General features: G+C 57.2%; 1 protein-coding gene across 7 annotated transcripts in view; it reads left to right on the top strand.

The window, feature by feature from the left end:
* The window catches only part of CUX2 (cut like homeobox 2), a 240,926-nt gene extending 226,942 nt beyond the window's left edge, over nucleotides 1–13,984 (top strand). For all 7 annotated transcript variants that reach the window (XM_070275465.1, XM_070275468.1, XM_070275467.1 and 4 more), the window contains 4 exons: nucleotides 4,878–5,147; nucleotides 5,809–5,997; nucleotides 7,155–7,428; nucleotides 11,006–13,984. In XM_070275465.1, the coding sequence (XP_070131566.1) occupies nucleotides 4,878–5,147; nucleotides 5,809–5,997; nucleotides 7,155–7,428; nucleotides 11,006–11,816 (1,544 nt within the window). In that variant the 3' untranslated portion in view covers nucleotides 11,817–13,984. The remainder of the gene's footprint in view (nucleotides 1–4,877; nucleotides 5,148–5,808; nucleotides 5,998–7,154; nucleotides 7,429–11,005) is intronic.
* The last annotated feature ends 4,474 nt before the right edge of the window (nucleotides 13,985–18,458 follow it).

The following is an 18,458-nucleotide window of genomic DNA, read 5'->3' as shown; positions in this document are numbered from 1 at the left end:
GGCCTTTTGTGTCTGGCTTCTTTCCTTAGCGTGATGTTTTCACGTCCACGTGTGGTGTAGTAGGTGTCAGAGCTTCATTCCTTTCATGGCTGACTCCTGTTCCACTGTGTGGATGGACCAGCCTGTGGCCGTGGTGACTCACGCCGCGGTGAAGGTTGACGTGCGTGTTTCCGTTTGGCATCTGTTTTCAGAGGTGGTTCCTTTGGCCCCATATCTGAGAGTGGAATTGCTGAGTCGTACGGTAACTCTGTGTTAACTCGCTGAGGAATTTCCAAACTTTTCCACAGTGGTTGCACCATTTCCCTCCCCAGCAGTGTGTGCGGCATCCCTATTTCTCCACATCCTTGTCCGCACGTGCTATTCTCCGTTTTTGACCGGAGCCATCCTAGTAGGCGTGAAGTGGTATCCCATTGTATCTTGGTCTGCATTGCCCCGATGTCTCATCGCCTGGGTTTTTTAAGTTTCTTATTGTGGAAAGATTTGGAGGAGAATAGAGTTAGGCAAAGACAATCAAGATTGGTGTTCCTGGCAGAAGAAATGGCACAAGCAAAGGCTGGGAGGCAGGACCATCCGTGGTTTGGGGTGGGAGGTGTGTGCAGGTGACGTGACCCCCGGTCACCTGCTTACCCACAGACCAGGATGCCAGGGCCCCCGGTTCGTGGAAGCAGACATGTGAGCGGTAGCCACTGGCCCCAGGGGTACGTGGTGGTTGATCCAACCAAGGCCACCACTTGTCCACAGCCCAGAGTCAGGAGAGTGATCCGCTGCCCAAAGGTTGCGTAGTCTGGCCATGGTCGTGGGTCTGGGCCTGTCCCGGCCCCTCACTTGTCCATGCCCCTCCACACTGGCCAGTGGGGCAGGGACTGGGGCTGGATCCCCCACTGTCCGGGGCGTTGGGGGTGAGCCGGATGCCAGGGGCGGGTATAAAGTGGGCCCCCCGCCCATGAACAGTGACCTGTGCAGACACCAGGTTAATTAACCAGCCCCATTAGTGACGCCCACAGTGGTCGACATCAGCATTCCAGGCACTTCTGTCCAAGGCCTCTCAGAATCTCGAGCAGTTGAGGAAGCCCTGCTGCCACGCGGCCCCTCTGTCTTCCTGCTGTCTCTCCTCTCGCTCCCCCTTGACTTTCTTGCTGTGTCTCTCCCCACCTCCCGCTTCCCCTGCCCCTCTCTCTCTGCGCCTTTCTCACCGTCGCCTTCTAACTCTGCTCGCTCTGTTCTCCCTCATTGTCTCTCCCTGTCCCTCCATCTTGCTCCCTCGCTGTCTCTCTATCGTGACCAACCGTCCCATTTGCCCAGGACTGAGAGGTTGCCCAGGACGTGGGACTTTCTGTACTAAAGTCCCAGGCAAACGGAGACCAGTTGGTCACCCTGCCTCCCGCTCCGCCCCAGCGCCCCGCCCACAGCCCTGTCCGCTGCCCCGGCTCCAACCCCGCAGGCAGTGGGACCAGCCCCAGGGCAGCTGACTGCTCGCGTCCGACCTCGGCCCTTTGTGGTCAGTGTGTCCCTCCCAACAGGAGTGATTCCGCATCTTTCAGTAATTTGGTCGGAAGCGTCCTCGCAGTCAGAGTGGTGGGCAGAGGCCCACGTGCTGCCTGGGGTGGGGCGGGGGTGGGTGCTGGCTGGCTTCAGGCTCCTCGTCCGGGTTTATCTCCATCCCCTCGTCCGCTCCCTCTCTGGCTGGACTCTGGCCCGTTGGGTGGGGATGCGGGTGCAGATGGTTTTCCAAGAGGCAGATGCCCTTGAAGACCTTCAATGCTCCTCAGCTGAGCCCGGCTCCCTCCCCTGCCGGCCGTGGGGTCAGCCACTCACTTTCCAGGGCCGGCCCCTCCCCGCCGGCTTTGCGTCTCTGCTGATGACGGTGACGGGGGACGTGTCCATGTGTCCGTGTCGGCTCTGGCATCACACAGAGGTCACCTGGATGGCCAGGACCAGCCAGTTTGGGGGTAGGGGGGACGTTAGAGTCCCCGTGAGCCCAGACCTGGGCTGCCAGCCACACAGGCCTGTGATGCCGTGACTCAGGACTTAGGCACTTCAGTTTGCACCGTTCAGGGGTAATCAGGGGTCCTGGCTGAAATTTACTCACTCAGCAGACGTGTTCCAGCACCTCCTGCCTCCCCGGCCTCTAGGACTCACTAGTGTGTGGTCCCTGCCCTCCAGGGGCTCGTAGGCGGTGGGTGAGAGGACGGTGTTGGGCGTAAGCAGACCTGAGCTCAAGTCCTGATTTTGCCAGTAGGCGCTGTGTGACCTTGGACACGTTGCCTAAGCTCTCTGAGCCTCAGTTTCCTCATCTATAAAATGGGATGACATAGTACCTACCTCCTAGAGGTGTCAGGAGGGTGCCCTGAAATCATGGGCATAAAACATGTAGCACCATGCTGGGCAGTGGTAAGTGCCCAATGAAAGGAAGCTTTATTAATTATTGTCATTGTCATCATCATCATCATTGGTGTCATCTGGTAAGGGAGTGATCTGGCACAAGCAAGAAATTCTAGTGAACTGTGACAATGTGTAGTTACTGTGCTATTAGACCCCAAAGGTGTGCACCTCAGGGAAGGGGCATTTGGGACTGGGTCTTGAAGGATGCATAGGAGTTCAAGGTTGGGGGAAGGCCTTCACAGTGGCAAGACCAGCCTGGGCAAAGGCATATGTAGGAGGTTTGTTGGGAGAGGACTAGAGGGACTGTGAGTAGCTCCAGGCCTGTGGGGTGAGCAGGGACAAGAGAGTCCAGAGCCTTAAACCTCAGGGCAAGGAGGTAGACATTTCTGGCGCAGGGGGCAGTGGGAGCCATCGAAGGTTCCAGAGCCTGAGAGTGGTCTGATGAGAGTGATGCACTTGCTGTCCACAGGGAGGGAGGGACCCACGCAGAGCAGAGGCTCAGGTTGTGCCTTCTGGAATCAGAGCCACCGCAGGACGGTTATGGGCTCCCTTCACTTCCTAGCTTTCGCAGGTTTTTCTGTTTCTTTTAACAAATTTCCAGCAGGCGGCAGTCAAATGCCTTGAGGAAGAGGCACGCTTTATCCTTTGCTGGAAGGTACCACGTGGACCAGCGCTACGATGCCTAGACTGCCATTAGGGGCGCCTCCCTGGCACGGCCCCTGCCCTTCCTGATGGTCAGGGAGCTGTGCTCACACTGGACGGTCCAGTGGGTGGCTCTGGTCAGGGGCTGACCCCCTCGCCCCGTGGAGCCCCCGGTGGCCCCGAGCAGGGGCCGTGAGTGTGAGGCCACGTGCTGTACGGCCCCATTTAACAGCTCAGGACCTGGGGCTCAGCAAAGTCGCCCCACCCAGGGCGTCTTCCAAACGGCTTTCCGGTATACATTCACACCAAGTGTCTTTGGACAAGTGAAAAATGTGGTTCAAAAACTTACTTTGTTCACGTGTCGGAGTACTGTGGACGTCTTTTTTTGTTTCCAGATTTATTGAGATATTTGACACCTAACACCGTGTAAGTTTCACATGGACGGTGTGATGGTTTGATACGCGTACACACCGCGAAGCTTACCACTCCCACAGCCTCCGCCTCCCATAATGCCCATCGTGTTGTGGTCATGCGGCAGTGACAGCCCTCCTTGCACAGCAACTGTCGAGGACTCGATACAGTGCTCTCTCTACGGTCACCTTGCTGTGCGTCGGACCCCCGACCTTGTGCATCGCACACGGACGTCGTCTCATTCCGTCATTTTTCTTTGCGTCAGGGACTCATGTATCTTATTTAGCTAACCTCTGGCGCTTGGACTTGTAGATCGTTGCCAACTTCTTTTTTTTTTTTTTTTTTGAGGAAGATTAGCCCTGAGCTAACTGCTGCCAATCCTCCTCTTTTTTGCTGAGGAAGACTGGCCCTGAGCTAACATCCGTGCCCATCTTCCTCTACTTTATATGTGGGACGCCTACCACACCACGGCTTTTGCCAAGCAGTGCCATGTCCACACCTGGGATCCGAACTGGCGAACCCCGGGCAGCTGAGAAGCGAAACGTGCAAACAACTGCTGAGCCACCGGGCCAGCCTCTTCTTTTTTTTTAAACTTTTTATTTTGATGTAATTTCTAATTTGCCGAAGAGTTGAAACGATAGAACAACTCCCCGTACCCAACACACAGATTCAGCAGTTGCTCATTTTACCACCTCTCTGCTCTTTCTCTCTCAACCATTTGAGAAACAAGTTGGAGACATCATGTCCCTTTACCCCTAAATCCTTCAGCTGGTGATTACCAAAAACGGGAAATTTTACCATGGTCCAATGCTGTTACATGACCCGCCATCTCTGTTCCAGTTTCCTCGGTCGTCCCAATAATGTCCTCTGTGTGGCTTTATTCTCTGTCCAGGACCCGATCCAGGATCACGTGCATTTAGTCCTCACGTCTCCTTAGTGTCTTTAAGTTTGGGTGATTCTTCTGCCTCTTGCTGTTTTCAGTTTTGACACTTTGAGGACTAGAAGCCCATTGTTTTATGGACGGGCTTTCTGGCGTTGTCCGATGCTGCCTGGTGATTAGGTTCAGGCACGCACTTTGGCGGGAATGTCACAGAAGGAGCTGTGTTCCTCGGCTCATCGCGTCAGGAGGCACCAGTTGTCCATTTGTCCTGTGGTTGGTGATGGTGACTTGGTCATCTGGTTGACCTGGTGTCCCCGCTGCAAAGTTACTGTCTTCCAGTGTGGTTAGTATGTGGTGGGGAGACACTCTGAGACTCTGTAACTGGCCTGTTCCTCACTGCACTGTCACCTGCCGGTTTTTGCACCCAGGATGGTCCCTGCCTGCGATATTACTGCGATGGTTGCAAAATGGGTTGTTGCCAACTCTTGGCTCTAGCGACAAGCCTGTGTGTGTCTGTGCCAGATTGTGGTGACCGCCTTCTCTGTCTCTCTGTGGCCCACAGCCAGTCCCACAGAACCGAGGTCCTCACCGTCCCCACCCCCTAGCCCCGCGGAGCCCGAGAAGAGTTCCCAGGAGCCCTTGAGCCTGTCGCTGGAGAGCAGCAAGGAGAACCAGCAGCCAGAGGGCCGCTCCGGCTCCTCGCTGGGTGGCAAGATGTCCTCGGGCAGCCAGGCCTCAGGGGGCATCCAGGAGATTGTGGCCATGTCCCCCGAGCTGGACACGTACTCCATCACCAAGAGGGTCAAAGAGGTCCTCACAGACAACAACTTAGGTACAGGGGGCGGGAATCCGGGTGTTGCCTCCTGCCTGGGCCGCTCCCACCTGAGGACGGTGCCCACGGTTGGACCCAGGGCCCTGGGCTCGAGCCTGCAGGTGCCGGGCAGCCCCGGGGCGTCCAGGACCCTCTCGGAGGCGTCTGACCTGGGTCCCTGGAGTGGGACAAAGGGAGGTGAATGCAGGTCTCAGCCCACAGCCCTCAAAGCTTCCTTCTGGGAGAATCCCGGGAACAGCGTGCCTCTGGCACAGTCCTCGTCCCGGGCCGACAGGGGATCTCTGGGGCACGGAGGAGAAATCTGTTCCAGAATTCTTCCGGTTTTGGGATCACAAACCCCTCTGAGTCTCAGATGCTGGTCCTGCCCCCCTCCCAGAGGGATGCACGCAAACCCCGAATTTTTCTCTACAATTTCTATTATAAGAATAAGACGTGTTCATTATTTTAAAATGGGACAGAAAAAATTAGTTAGAAAAGTCCCCATCCCCCAAATCTACTTTGCAGAGAGGTCCCCTCCATTTCACACTGGGTGTGGGTGCCCATGTGTCTGGCTCTCCCCTCCATCCTCGGGGTCTCCCCTGTGTCTCTGCCCGTTTCTTGTCTCGTTTGGGAGCCCTCTGCCCAGCCTGGGTAACGGGTTGCCCTCCTCCTCTGTCCCCAGGACAGCGGCTGTTTGGGGAGAGCATCCTGGGTCTGACGCAGGGCTCCGTGTCCGACCTGCTGTCCCGGCCCAAACCCTGGCACAAGCTGAGCCTGAAGGGGCGGGAGCCCTTTGTGCGAATGCAGCTGTGGCTCAGTGACCCCCATAACGTGGAGAAGCTGAGGGACATGAAGAAACTGGAGAAGAAAGGTGAGCACAGGAGCTCCGGGTCTGGCCTCAGGTTTTCCCGTTGGAACCGTATCTAGTTGTGACCCAAATAGATCCAGGCTCGGGTGGTCCAGTCTCAGCCTGGTGGGGCTGCAAGAAACAGCAGTCCCACAGAATGTAACTGAAAGCAGCTATAGTTACTGCTTCTCCCATGGAAAGTCAACCCCGTCCCTCTCAGCATCCTTCCACACACCAGGGCTGCTCCAGGGTCTTCCGCCAACGCCCTCTGCACGTTACCAGAACGCTCTCTGGCCCCTCCGTCTTCTGTATCCACACCCACACCCCTTTGCCCATTACCCAGAACTGACCCAGCAAACAGGAACCCTCCCTGTGGGGTGGGCAAGGGGACTGCCGACTCTTACCTCGTCCGGCGTATCGTACATCCCTGGGAAGTGAGCTGGCGTTGAGCACCTGCTGTGAGCCCGGCTCATGCTGTGCCTAAGGGACTCCTGGATCTTAGAAAGCTTAGGGTCCAGTGGGACATGAGATATGAGGAGTGGACAGCATTTCACGAGGGGGGCCCAGGGTCAGGCCAGGCTGGGAGGGGCACGTGCCAAGCCTGGGCTGCTGGCATCGGACGACTCTAGTTGAGAACCCGGCCTGCCGCTTTCTGGCTGTGTGACCTTGGGCAGCTTACTTCCCCTCTCTGTGCTTCTCTCTACTTCATCTGAAAGTAAGTGCCAAGAGCATCGACCTCAGGACATTGCTGTGAGGATTAGTGAGACCCTAGTACCTTCCATCCTCCATTCTGAAGCGGGCTTGTTTTTTTCCTCCTTTTGAGGATTGGAGGTTGAGATGCATCAGCACTTACTGGGTTCCTTTAAATCCATGCCCTGCCCCCACCCCCAGCAAGACTAGTGAAATTCAGTGACACTTCTGACAATTGGGACCATGCTGCAGGTACCCCATTTTGAGCACTTCTTATCAGTCAGCAGCTGCCAAGCCCTCTACACACGTAAACACCTGGGAGCTAACGGGCAGACCTCAGAGGCAGGGTGGGTGGCCAGGGCCAGCGTGGGTGGGGAGGGAGTGGAAGGGCAGCCTGAGACTGGGAGCCTGAGGGGCTGGGGGGCTGGCTGGGGGCGAGGAGGCAGCGATGGGCCTCGGGCAGCCCCCTCAGCCCTCCGCCCCGCCCCCAGCCTACCTGAAGCGCAGGTACGGCCTCATCAGCACCGGCTCCGACAGCGAGTCCCCGGCCGGCCGCTCGGAGTGCCCCAGCCCCTGCCTGCAGCCCCCGGAGCTGGGCCTCCTGCAGATCAAGAAGCCACGGGTGGTGCTGGCACCCGAGGAGAAGGAGGCGCTGCGCCAGGCCTACCAGCTGGAGCCCTACCCCTCCCAGCAGACCATCGAGCTGCTCTCCTTCCAGCTCAACCTCAAGACCAACACCGTCATCAACTGGTTCCACAACCACAGGTGCGGCTCCGGGGTCTGGCCGGACGCCCCTGCCCATTCAGGGCCTGGAGGGAGCCCGGCCTGGCAGCGGGAGCTGGGGAGGCCGTGGTGTGTGGATGCGCGGGCTTAGAACCCAGGCCAGCCCGGCCGCTCTGCCCTTTCCAGCTGCGAGACCCCGGGCACGTCCCCTCCCCGAGCCTCAGTCTGCCCACCTGGGAAATGGGAACCGTAATGGGCTCCGCTTCCTCCAGTTGTCCTGAGGCTTCGACGGGCCGCCAGTTGCATGAGATACCCGGCCCAAGTTCTCACTGTCGCCACCTTTCTTATGCCACCACCCGGCTCGCCCTGCGCCTGCCCCGGGAGGGCCAGGGAGCGGTGTGCCGGGCACAGGCTGAGCCCGAGTAGCCGCAGCCCTGATTGGGGTCTTGGCCTCTCTGCTCCGAGGCCCAAGGAGACCCCTCCAGCAGCCCCTGCCCGCCCCCTCGGGAGTGGTGACCCCACTTTCTGTGGCTGCTCCTCCGCCCACAGCCCTGCTCCTGGGAGCCGCTGACCTGCAGGAGCCCAGACTTCCTGGGCGTTTAGTCCCAGGGCTGAGGCGTTGCCCAGATCGGGCAGGGCCAGCCGGGAGCCCCGCAGAAAAGGCTCTGTGAGTCTCAGGGACGTCCCTGGGGCGCCCCCCACCCAGCTTCCTGAGCAGGGAGTGTCCCTGGTGTCCCCGTGGTGCCAGAAGGAGAGCCCATCCATGCGCCCCAGGGGCAGAGACAAGATCTCTTGATCCCCAAGGGAGAAGAGGAAGGAGGAGCCTAGCAGAGTGGAATTCTTGAAATCTCCTCTCCACAGCCCAGGCGTGGGCATCACTCAGACCTGAGTTCAGGTCCCACCTTGGCTGTGTGTTCTTAGGCAAGTCGCTGTGCCTCTCTGAGTCTCGTGCCTATTTTACAGATAAGGAACCTAATACTTACCCATGGTGCTGAATCGAGCATCACATGAAAACATGTCGGTGTAAACACATTGTAAAATTGCTTATTATCCAGCTCAGACCCAGAGCCTGCCCAATGGCAAAGACTGAGGGCCTTAAAAGCCTCACGTCATCCTTCCCTCCCTGGGGGCTGTGGGGACATCCTCTCCCTCGGGAACTGGACACTCCATTATTATCCAACATAGTCATTCAATAAATATTCACCATGTATGCACAGTGAGCCAGGGTGTGGAGATACAGGGCTCACAGCCGTCATCCCTGCCCTTACGGAGCTTAAAATCATGAGCCAGATAATTTCACTACGACCTAATAAATGACGTAAAACAGGAAGGAATAAAGGGGCTGAAGGGAAAGGGAATTCTGCCTGGGGAAAACTTTACAGAAGAGGTGGCATTTGAGCTGGGTTTTGAAGGATGAATAAGAGTTTGCACCAAAGAGCAGAGAGAATTCCACTCCTAAAAGAAACCACTCTCAAAGAGTTATAGAACAATACATTATTTCACTTGATAAATATTTATTGATAAAGGTTATTACTCTGTACCAGGCACTGAAGAGAACAAGACAGTGTCCTTGCCCTTAACATCTCTTCCAGACCTTCAGGGAAGGTCACTATAAACAAGTACTCATATTAATGTATCATTACAAGCTGCAGTGAGCTCTGGGAAAGGTGAACAACAGAATGTTTTGAGAAAAAGTTACCAGGGAGGCCCTGCTATATAGATTTGAGAGTCAGGCATTGGCGAAAAGACTAATTTATACTATCATGTAAATGACTGTTAGCTTGATTTATACTTGATCTAGAGTTTGGAAGTTCTAATGATGAAGCTTCAGGCATTGTGCCATCCTAAACCCCCCTCAAATCTCACCTTATGGGGACTACTAGGGTTCCCCCTGGTCCCAGCAGCTCTTCCCTCTAGAGGCGACTGAGGGAGATGCTGGAGTCCCCTAGAAGGTGGGCAAGCCCACCTTTGTGAAGGGACTGGGACTGAGAGAGAAGAGTGAACCAGATGACCCCTCACTGTCCCTCTAGGCCCAGGATTCTGGGCTGGGGGCCCATTCCTGACCTGGGCAGGGAGCCAGACTGCTGGGTTCACAGCCAGACTGCACTCCTTCCTGGCTCTGTGACCATGGCCGTCCCCGTGCTCTCTGAGCCTTGTCTCATTGTCACGGGGAATGAGACTAGTGTCCCCCTCAAAAGGTGATTATGGGGGCTGGCCCCGTGGCCCACTGGTTAAGTTCAGCACGCTCTGCTTTGGTGGCCCAGGGTTCACAGGTTAGGATCCCACGTGCGGACATGGCACTGCTTGGCATACCATGCTGTGGCAGGCATCCCACATATAAAGTAGAGGAAGATGGGCATGGATGTTAGCTCAGGGCCAGTCTTCCTCAGCAAAAAGAGGAGGATTGGCGGCAGATGTTAGCTCAGGGCTAATCTTCCTCAAAGAAAAGGAAAGACAGAAAAAAAGGTTATCATGAAAAATAAATGAAATAATCTGCAAAAAGTGCTTGGCCCGCTGCCTGACGGCAAGCACCCGTTCTTGTGATGTTTATTACAATTGATAATTGTTAGTGTCACATATCAATAACGTGTACTTCGTTATTAACATAAATGGACAGAGGGCTATAGCACTGAAGGCCTGAGGAAGCCCTGTGGCTCTGTGACCTGGGACGAGTCGTTGGACCTCTCTGGACCTCATTTCCTATTAGGAAGAGCGGATGGGGTTAGGCCCATTCCTGGCCCTTCTTGCTCTAAAATGTAACATCTGAGACTCAGTTCCCTCTCACGGCAGGCGGGCGGGGACGTGAAGAGAGTGGGTGCTGGTCTGGAATGCGGGGGTGCCCCGGGGCTGGTCCCAGCTCCCCCACCGTGCCGTGGTGACCTGGATGCGTCACTGCCTACCCCTCAGCTCCCTGCTGGCCCGACGTCCAAGAGTTGCTCCAGGAAAGAAGCAGGGAGCTGTTGCCACAAACTAGGTCTGAGTCTGACTTTGAGGAACGTTCCAGAACAGCACCGTCCGGTGGGAACACAATGCGAGCCACATATGTGATTTTAAGCTCTCTAGTGACCCCATGAAAGGCAGAAAAAGAAACAGATGAAATTAATTGTAATAGTGTATTTTATTTACCCCATATATACAAAATAACCATTTCAATGTGTAATCAATATAAAACCTTTATTAATGAGATCTTTTGCAATTTTTTTTTGTATTAAGCCTTCCAAATCCAGTGCATGTTTTACCCTCACAGCCTCATTAAGTGCTCAAGAGCCGCATGTGGCCGGTGGCTACTGTAGTGGACGGCGCAGGTGTAGGTCGTGTGCTTTGGGATCCAACAGTCCTGAGTTCAAGTCCTCGCTCTGCCACTTACTTAGGCTGTGTGACCTGGGGCAAGTCAGTCCACATCTCTGGCCCTGTTTCCTCCTCTGTGAAGTCGAGATAATAGTAGCACCCACCTTGGAGGGTTGTTGAGGGAACTTACTAAGATGCTGCATGCGGAGAAGCCTAGTGCCTGGTGAACCCCCAGGAAAGTGGGTGGGGTCAAAATGGCACCCTTGTGGATGGAGCCCAGGGTCAGCCGGGTCCCCGTCCAGCCCCTCGCTTACCACCGTCTCTGCCCCAGGTCCCGGATGCGCCGGGAGATGTTGGTGGAGGGGACCCAAGACGAACCAGACCTCGAACCCAGTGGGGGTCCTGGCGTCCTCCCACCAGGCCACTCCCACCGAGACCCCACCCTGCAGAGCCCCAACTCCGAGGCTGAGGACCAGAAGCCGGCCGTGAAGGAGCTGGAGCTTCAGGAGGGCCCCGCGGAGAGCGCCACCCCCCCAACGGCCCAGGACAAGGCCCAAGTGAGGATTAAGCAGGAGCAGACGGAGGAGCAGACAGAGGAGGAGAGGGGGGCGGGCGGTCAGCTCCGGGACTCGGGGGAGCCCGACGAAGGCCACGGTTCCCCCAGAGAGGCACACCCCGACCCTCCGGGTAATGACAGACTCCCCAGAGTGGCCCCAGGGCTCCTTTTTCCAGGCGGGACCACCCCAGACTGCCCCTCACTACAGCCCCCCCGAGAGAGTGAAGGTGGGGAGCGGCTACACCCGGACCCTCTGAGTTTTAAGTCAGCCTCGGAGTCCTCGCGCTGCAGCCTGGAGGCGTCACTGAACTCGCCCTCGGCCGCCTCCTCGCCGGGCCTCATGATGTCTGTGTCACCGGTGCCCTCCTCCTCTGCCCCCATCTCCCCATCCTCACCCAGTGCACCCCCTTCCAAAGTGCCGAGTGCCAGCAGCCCCACTGCCGACACGGCCGGGGCCTTGCCCCCGGGCACCAAGGCGAACCCCAACTTGCAGCGGCGGCACGAGAAGATGGCCAACCTGAACAGCATCATCTACCGGCTTGAGAGGGCTGCCAATCGCGAGGAGGCCCTGGAGTGGGAGTTCTGAAGGCGGGGGCGAGGGCCGCACCGGGCGGCCGCCTCCCCTCTCCCCGACAGGGTGGGGTGAGGGAGGGAGGAACCCAGCCCTCCCAGTGTGGACAGCAGTGTTATGCCGTTTACGTTTTTTGTTGTAACCCTAGTTGGAGGAAGTCATGTGAGCGGGCGGGGCGGGTGCCACTGCCTCCTCTTTTCGGCACCCCCTGCCCCAGGGGGCACCCTCCTCCCCACCCCGGCCTCTCGGTGGGAGGCAGAAGCGAAGCGGCGTCACATTTTCCCCTGGAGACTCCAAACTCTTTTAGAAAAATAAATAAATATTTATAGACCTCTTTTAGCTATTTTAATAAAGGATCCTTTGGAATTTATCCCCAGCTGATGCTGTTTTGATATTGCAGAGAGTTATAAATCCGGACGCTGTCACAAGTGTCGTGAAGGATACACTGACGTTGTGTCATTTTTGCCACTAGATGAGATTAAAAGAAGACAATTGTTCAAAGCCATCACAAAACACGATAAGACTGACCAAAATTTAGATAACCTTGGAACCGCGGTTTTTTCCACATCTGTCTGTGAGACACAGCGCATCGCTACTGCCCTTCCAGAAACCGTGCTGGAAAGAGAAAAGTCCGCAAGACTCTAAACGAAAGCCTCGATGCCGCTGAGGACGTGTGTCGCTCCGGTGGTCCGCTTTGCAACCTCGATAAAGCAGAGTGTCCCGGGCTGTTGTGGCCGGTGGAGAGCTGCGGGCTGTGGCCGACCGTCCCACCGAGCATGGTCCACCCCCTCCAGTCAGAAACCTGTGGCCTTCGCTGCGTCCATCGGTGGACAGGATGTGTCTGCGGATCCTTTGCAAAGCCAGGCACGGGGGCGTGCGACTGGAGGGGGGGCTTGAGCCAGAGGGACCCCATTCCGCAGCCTGAATCGGGGCCACAGCGCAGGAGGTTTCCCCACCAGCTCTCCAGAGCAAGGCTGTGGCCACCATCTTCCCGCCGTGCATTTTAAGAAACTCCCAGCGTTGGTCATCCCACAAGCGCCCAGCACCACAAAGTAGATGCGTCCAACTGACACACCATCTTCCCTTCGCCCAACTCTCTCTCATGTTGGTCCCGCTGCTCTTTCTGGAAGGCGTCTGCGGCACCACACTTGCGCAGAACAAAGCGTCGAGGTTGAGCTCGCCACAGCATGACCACCATACCCCAGCCTCCCAGGCCCCCAGCCTGCCTTCCCTTGCGTGACCTTCTGGGGAGCAGGGACTCTACCCCCCAACTCTGAGAAGCCTTCCTCTGGCGTCTTCATCATCTTGGCTTCCAGGGGGAGAGTTCCTGGTCTGGATGGAACGGCCACCATATTGGTTGTTGGATCTCTCTCTCTCCTGTTTTCCTTTCTTTTCCTTTTTCAAACTCTCCATGGGAAGGCGGAATTGGGCGACTCCCCAGCTGAGTCCGGAACGACGAGGAGAAGGTGGCCTCAATCGGTGCCGATCCAGTGCCAGGGGAGAGACGGCTGCCGGGGGCTTCGAGGATGCAAGGAGCATTTTGAAGCCAGGCTGGCAGCCCGGTGACCAGAAGGGGACAGCTGACAGCCGTTCCAGAATCTCCGCTCTCGTGCACCCAGCCCAGACTGCAGGCTCCACGCCAGTCACCGAAGGACGCAAATCCTGCAGGAAAATCTCCTTTTCTGTACACCCAGGCTATGCATTGAAGAGTTTTCCACTGTAGACATTTTTACCCAGATGAAGGTATTTTTATACGTTGACAATAGGAAACAGTGACCAATTTTCAGAGTCATCAAATCTGGAACAAACCAAACGTCCCGTTTTAGCCACCACCGCCCTCTGGCGACAAAGACCACCGTGGGGGAACACACCGCTTTTTACTGAGACCCACCCACGGGCTCCCGGCGTCCACGCGGCCTGCGACTCCCAGACACTAAATCCGGCTTTAGGGAGCGGGATTGGATGAGCGCTTAGTATGGTCTTCTGAGCACGGACATCCCGTCGCACCGAAAGCTGGCGGACCCGTGAACAGCTTTGTCAGGTTCACGTCCTCGGACGGTCGAAACAAAACAGAAACCCACAAAACCGTTTCTATGAGAGATTCATGAACTTTGTTTAAAATTTTAAAGAAAAAAGAACACGTTCTGTCAACGCGTCGCTCAATACAGAATTGTATAATAATGTCTGGGCGTTCAGCTTGCTTTGTTCTGGAGCTGGGGGGCGGGAGGGTCCTCAGAGTGTTTAACGGTGTTTTTAAAAACTGGTTTCTGAGTGATTTCGCCACCACGGAAACACGAAGGCACGTCACATAAAAATTGCGATTACCGGCTTCCTTTGAGAACCGTAAAATCTGGCCACACCACGGCCAAGTTCCGACGTGGCCACCGCCCGCCGAGGAGTGGCTGCCCCCTTGAGATGGGAGACTCGCTGCCGTGTGCCTCGGCTCTCGCCCGCGCCCCCGCCCGGGCCCTGTGGACGCCTCGGCTGGCCGTCGTGCTGTGGGCCCAGCCAAGGGCGGCGGGGGGGCTGCGCTCCATCTCTCCACCCAGGGCGGCAGCGGGTTAGACCCTGGGTTCTGCTACTGAGGAGCCAAGATGGCGCCCTGCCCCCAAGTCAGTGGCCACAGGCCGTGGCCCTAAGACCAACCGGTGTACAAGCCGTGCCCACCGGAGGGAAACGTGTGGGTGGTCTCCTGGTGGGAAAATGCCATGAGGGGCTTCCTGTGACCAGTGAAGCATCGCCCTTTCCCAGCTGTACAACTCGGGCCTCAGTTTCCCCATCTGTAAAAAGGTGTCAGAGCTGCCGGTTCAGAAGGTTGCGATGAGGAATAATCATGTGTGTGGAACCGGGAAGACAGTGTGGCCCCCGAGGGGCCCATGCTCCTTACTGTCAGCATGAGCTGGGCCCGGGGTCGGGGGGAGGGGCTGGACCAACCCGTGACGCTGAGTCCCTCTGAGCATCAGGCTGCAGGAGGTTGGTTTCTTCTTAACCAGTAATGTCAGGAGAGTCCCCAAAGTGGCATCAAACATTACTCATCCATGAGCCCAGGCCACGTGGCGTCCCAAGACAGATCTTTCCGCTGTGTCTGGAAACCTTCGACCACCTGTTTTTCCACACGTCCTTGCAGTGGGAATTAAGGATCCACTGCCTCCCCCTGGGCTAGGAGAACGAATTGCTCCAAACCCAGGGACCCCTGGATGCCCGAGCACCCCATTAAGGCGGGGAGTGTAGTGGTGGGTTAACGGCCAAGGCCATCGGCCCTGGAGGTCCCGAGCTAGCCATTAAGGGTGACATTTCTGGCAGGCCCGGCCTGTGCTCAGAGTTGGAGAGGAGAGGGTGGGAGTCAAGAGCTCGGGGTGTGGAGCCAGAAGACCTGGTCTCAAGCCTGGCTCCACCTCTTGAAGCTGTGTGACCTTGGGCAAATGCCTAAACTGCTCTGTGCCCCACTTTTCCAAGCCATCCAGTGGGAGTGATGGGAATGGTACCTTCCTCATAGGTGGCTGTAAGGGTTCAGATTAAGGAAAGCCAAGGACTGGCCCTTCAGGCCCTCGGTGTGCAGCCCAGGAGCTCAGAAGTCAGAAATCCCCACATGTGGCCCATGGCGTGGGTGGGGCGGGTAGAGGAGGAAGGGGCATCTGACACACAAGCCCCTCAGAACCTGTGGAAGCGGGTGCCCCCGGGGTCCAGGAACGGACGCTCCATTCTGGGCCATGGGCCTTGGTGTTGGCACTGTGTCTGCAATCACTGCGCCTCTGGAGTGGAAATGCATCGAAAACACAGAAATGCAGGATTCTGGACTAGGGACCACGGGAGAGCAGAGTGGAGAGCCAGAGAGGAACGAGAAGGCAGGGAAGGCATGCTGGAGGAGGCGGGTTTAGATCCGGGGACAGAGGAGAGCAGAGAGCCGAGCTGGGGACAATCGAGTGGCTGTTCACCCAGGTAATAAGTACTTTTTGAGGACCTACTGTGTGCTCAGTGCTTCGATGGCAGAAAACACGGGACGTGAAACAATGGATAGCAGGGTCCAGGAAGGCTTCCTGGAGGAGGGGGCATCTCAGATGACACCTGAAAGACAATAGGAGTTAGAGGAGAAGCAGAAGAGCGGGGCAGAAACAACAGCAGGCAAGACGTGGGACAGGGACAAGCACGTGGGGAAACAAGTCCACAGGAGGCTGGAATTGGGGTGGAGGCAGAGGGAGGAAGAGGGACAAGGGCCAGATCCGGAAGCCCCTTGGGACATGGTGGGGAATACGCGTCTCTCCTGAGGGCAGTGGGGAGCCATGGAGGGTGTGAGAGGGGGTGGCTGTGGTCCGACCTGCACTTTTAGGAGGTTCGGAGGTCCATTTGTCTGGAGAGATGGTGGGCCAGAGGAGAGTGGCAGGGCCCACTCCCCCCACAGACCCTGAACCTCAGGCCTCTGTGGTCCTTGCCGCCCAGCCTGCCCTCCTTTTCCTCCTAGCTCAGCTCCTCGCATGGGGCCAGCAGCCCCGCCTCCCATCACCTCCTGGGGACCGAAAAAGCCAGACCTCACCTGCAGCCACATACCGGTCGCTATGGAAACCAGGCTGCCTTCGCAGACTCCCTGAGGGGAGGGGACAGGGAACGCCACCCTGAGTGACCTTGGCCAGGTGACTCCCCACCCTGGGGCAGTTGCCCCACCTGCCACAATGAGAAGACAAAACCGCTGATCTTTAATGCTCTGTGACCACCACCCCCCGAGCCTCTCAGGGGTCGCACTGGCTTTGAACTCAGCCGGCCTGGGTTCGACTCTCGGCTCTGGGGTAATCTAGGCCCTTCAGCGAGACTCAGTTCCCCTGTGTGTAGGACGGACGCCATCCTAGCAGAATCTACCTGTACTTGTTGTCTATTACAGCCTCACAAGTCACGCCAAAACCTAGTGGCTCGAAACAATAAACGTTTCCCTCTCACCTCTCGGGGTGGGAATCTGGGAGTGGCCGCACTGGTGGTTCTGGCTCCTGGTCTCCTGAGGTCACGCTGTCGGCCAGGGTGCAGTCACCCGAAGGAATCAGCTTCCGCGACGGTGCCCTCCCTGGCTGGCCGGCTGGCACTGGGGGGGGGGCTGATGGCTTCAGCTGCCCGCGTGTCCCCACAGCATGGCAGCTCAGAGTGGGCGAGGCAGAGTCTGTGCTGTTGTCCACCACCTAGATTTGCATCCCCACTGTCGCTCCCACAGTATCCTGTTGGCCCCCAGGCCTGCCACGGTTCAGGGTGGGAGGGGTCCGCACAAGGGTGTGGACAGCAGGAGGCAAGGATCACAGGGGGCCGGCATGGAGGCTGGCCGCCACACTGCTTAGAAGTTTCTTGGAAGATTCAATGAGCATTCCTGCTCAAAATGCAGCTTTCTAGACCCCGCCCCAACCTACGGACCCAGAATTCCTGGAGCGAGCGCCCAGGAACCTGCATTTTTAAGAAGCCCCTCAGGGGACTCTGGCATCATAGGTCTCGGTAAACGGGAGGCGATCCGAATTTGTGTTGCTCGGCCCCAGTGGGCGTGCCAGGCCCTGGGAGGCTGCTGGACAAGGTGGGAGTACAGAACACACGTTCACTGGCACCTCAGCGCCATTGGGAGCGGCTGGGTTGAAAGGAATTGGGGTCCACTTAAAGATGTGCAAAGGGTCATCGGGAGGACCCAGAGGAGGCCTTGTGAGATCCACAGGCGATGTCAGCTGGGCTTCAGCCAGCGCAGTCTGTCTCGATCTGTTCTCTCTCCAAGGCTGCCTCCTACCTAACGGTGACTGTTTCCCCCACTGCGAAATTCCCGGGAGCAGCTCCGGCCCAGCGGCTGGGCTCAGGGCGGGGAGGCCCCCTGCAGTGTGGGGCGGGGAGGCAATGATTCACCTCTGTGTCAGCACGGTGCCAGGCCTGGGTGTCCACGCCGGCCGGCAGGCCTGGTCCCTGCTCTCAAGGAGCTGCAGCCTGCAGGGCCTGGGGGCGCTGCCCAGGCTTTCTCGGCCCCACCACTCAGGAAGCAGTGACGCGGTTCTCTGGACGATGAAGAGAGGGCAGGAGCAGCGGGCCCAGGACTCCAGAGCTGTGCCTGGCGAGACCAGTGCGGCCGTGGCCCCGGGCGCAGGCAGACCAGCAAGCCAAGCCAAGGCGGCTCTGACCCTGGGTCAGAAGTGAGCCACCATTTGAAACCCTAAGTAAAAAACAGTTCAAGGGCATACCTTTGAAAAAGTCTTCATCAGAAAATGCAAAATCTGCAGCAGGGCTTAAGGAGTTAATCATTTCACTGCCGTCGGGGAGTCTCATCTTGGGTGCCACGATTTTAGAAATTGGGACAAGTTTGTGTAACATGAGGTAAGGTGATGTGGGGAGTGGACAGTTGGCAACAGATCTAGCCCCATTCAGGAGCACACAAGGCAGGGCCGGAAGTGGGGGGAGAGTGCGATTCTTTCAATATTTGTTCAGTTAGAAGAGGAGGGACCTAAGGCTTCCAGGAAAAGGGTGGAAACAGCAGCCGCCTCACTGTCCCTTCACCCCACTGAGCTGACAACAGCCCTGCAGTTGGTTACCCAGAGCCATGCACTCAGGAAGCCTCTGGCTGCAAATTACAAACTAAAGTCCCCCTCCAAGCTTTCAACAAGGACATTTATTACCTCAACTAAGAAGATATCCAGAGGTGGGGCAGGTTCC

The sequence above is a fragment of the Equus caballus genome, chromosome 8, assembly GCF_041296265.1.
Source record: "Equus caballus isolate H_3958 breed thoroughbred chromosome 8, TB-T2T, whole genome shotgun sequence".
Taxonomy (NCBI): Eukaryota; Metazoa; Chordata; class Mammalia; order Perissodactyla; family Equidae; genus Equus; species Equus caballus.
This window is presented reverse-complemented; position numbering and strand designations above follow the sequence as displayed.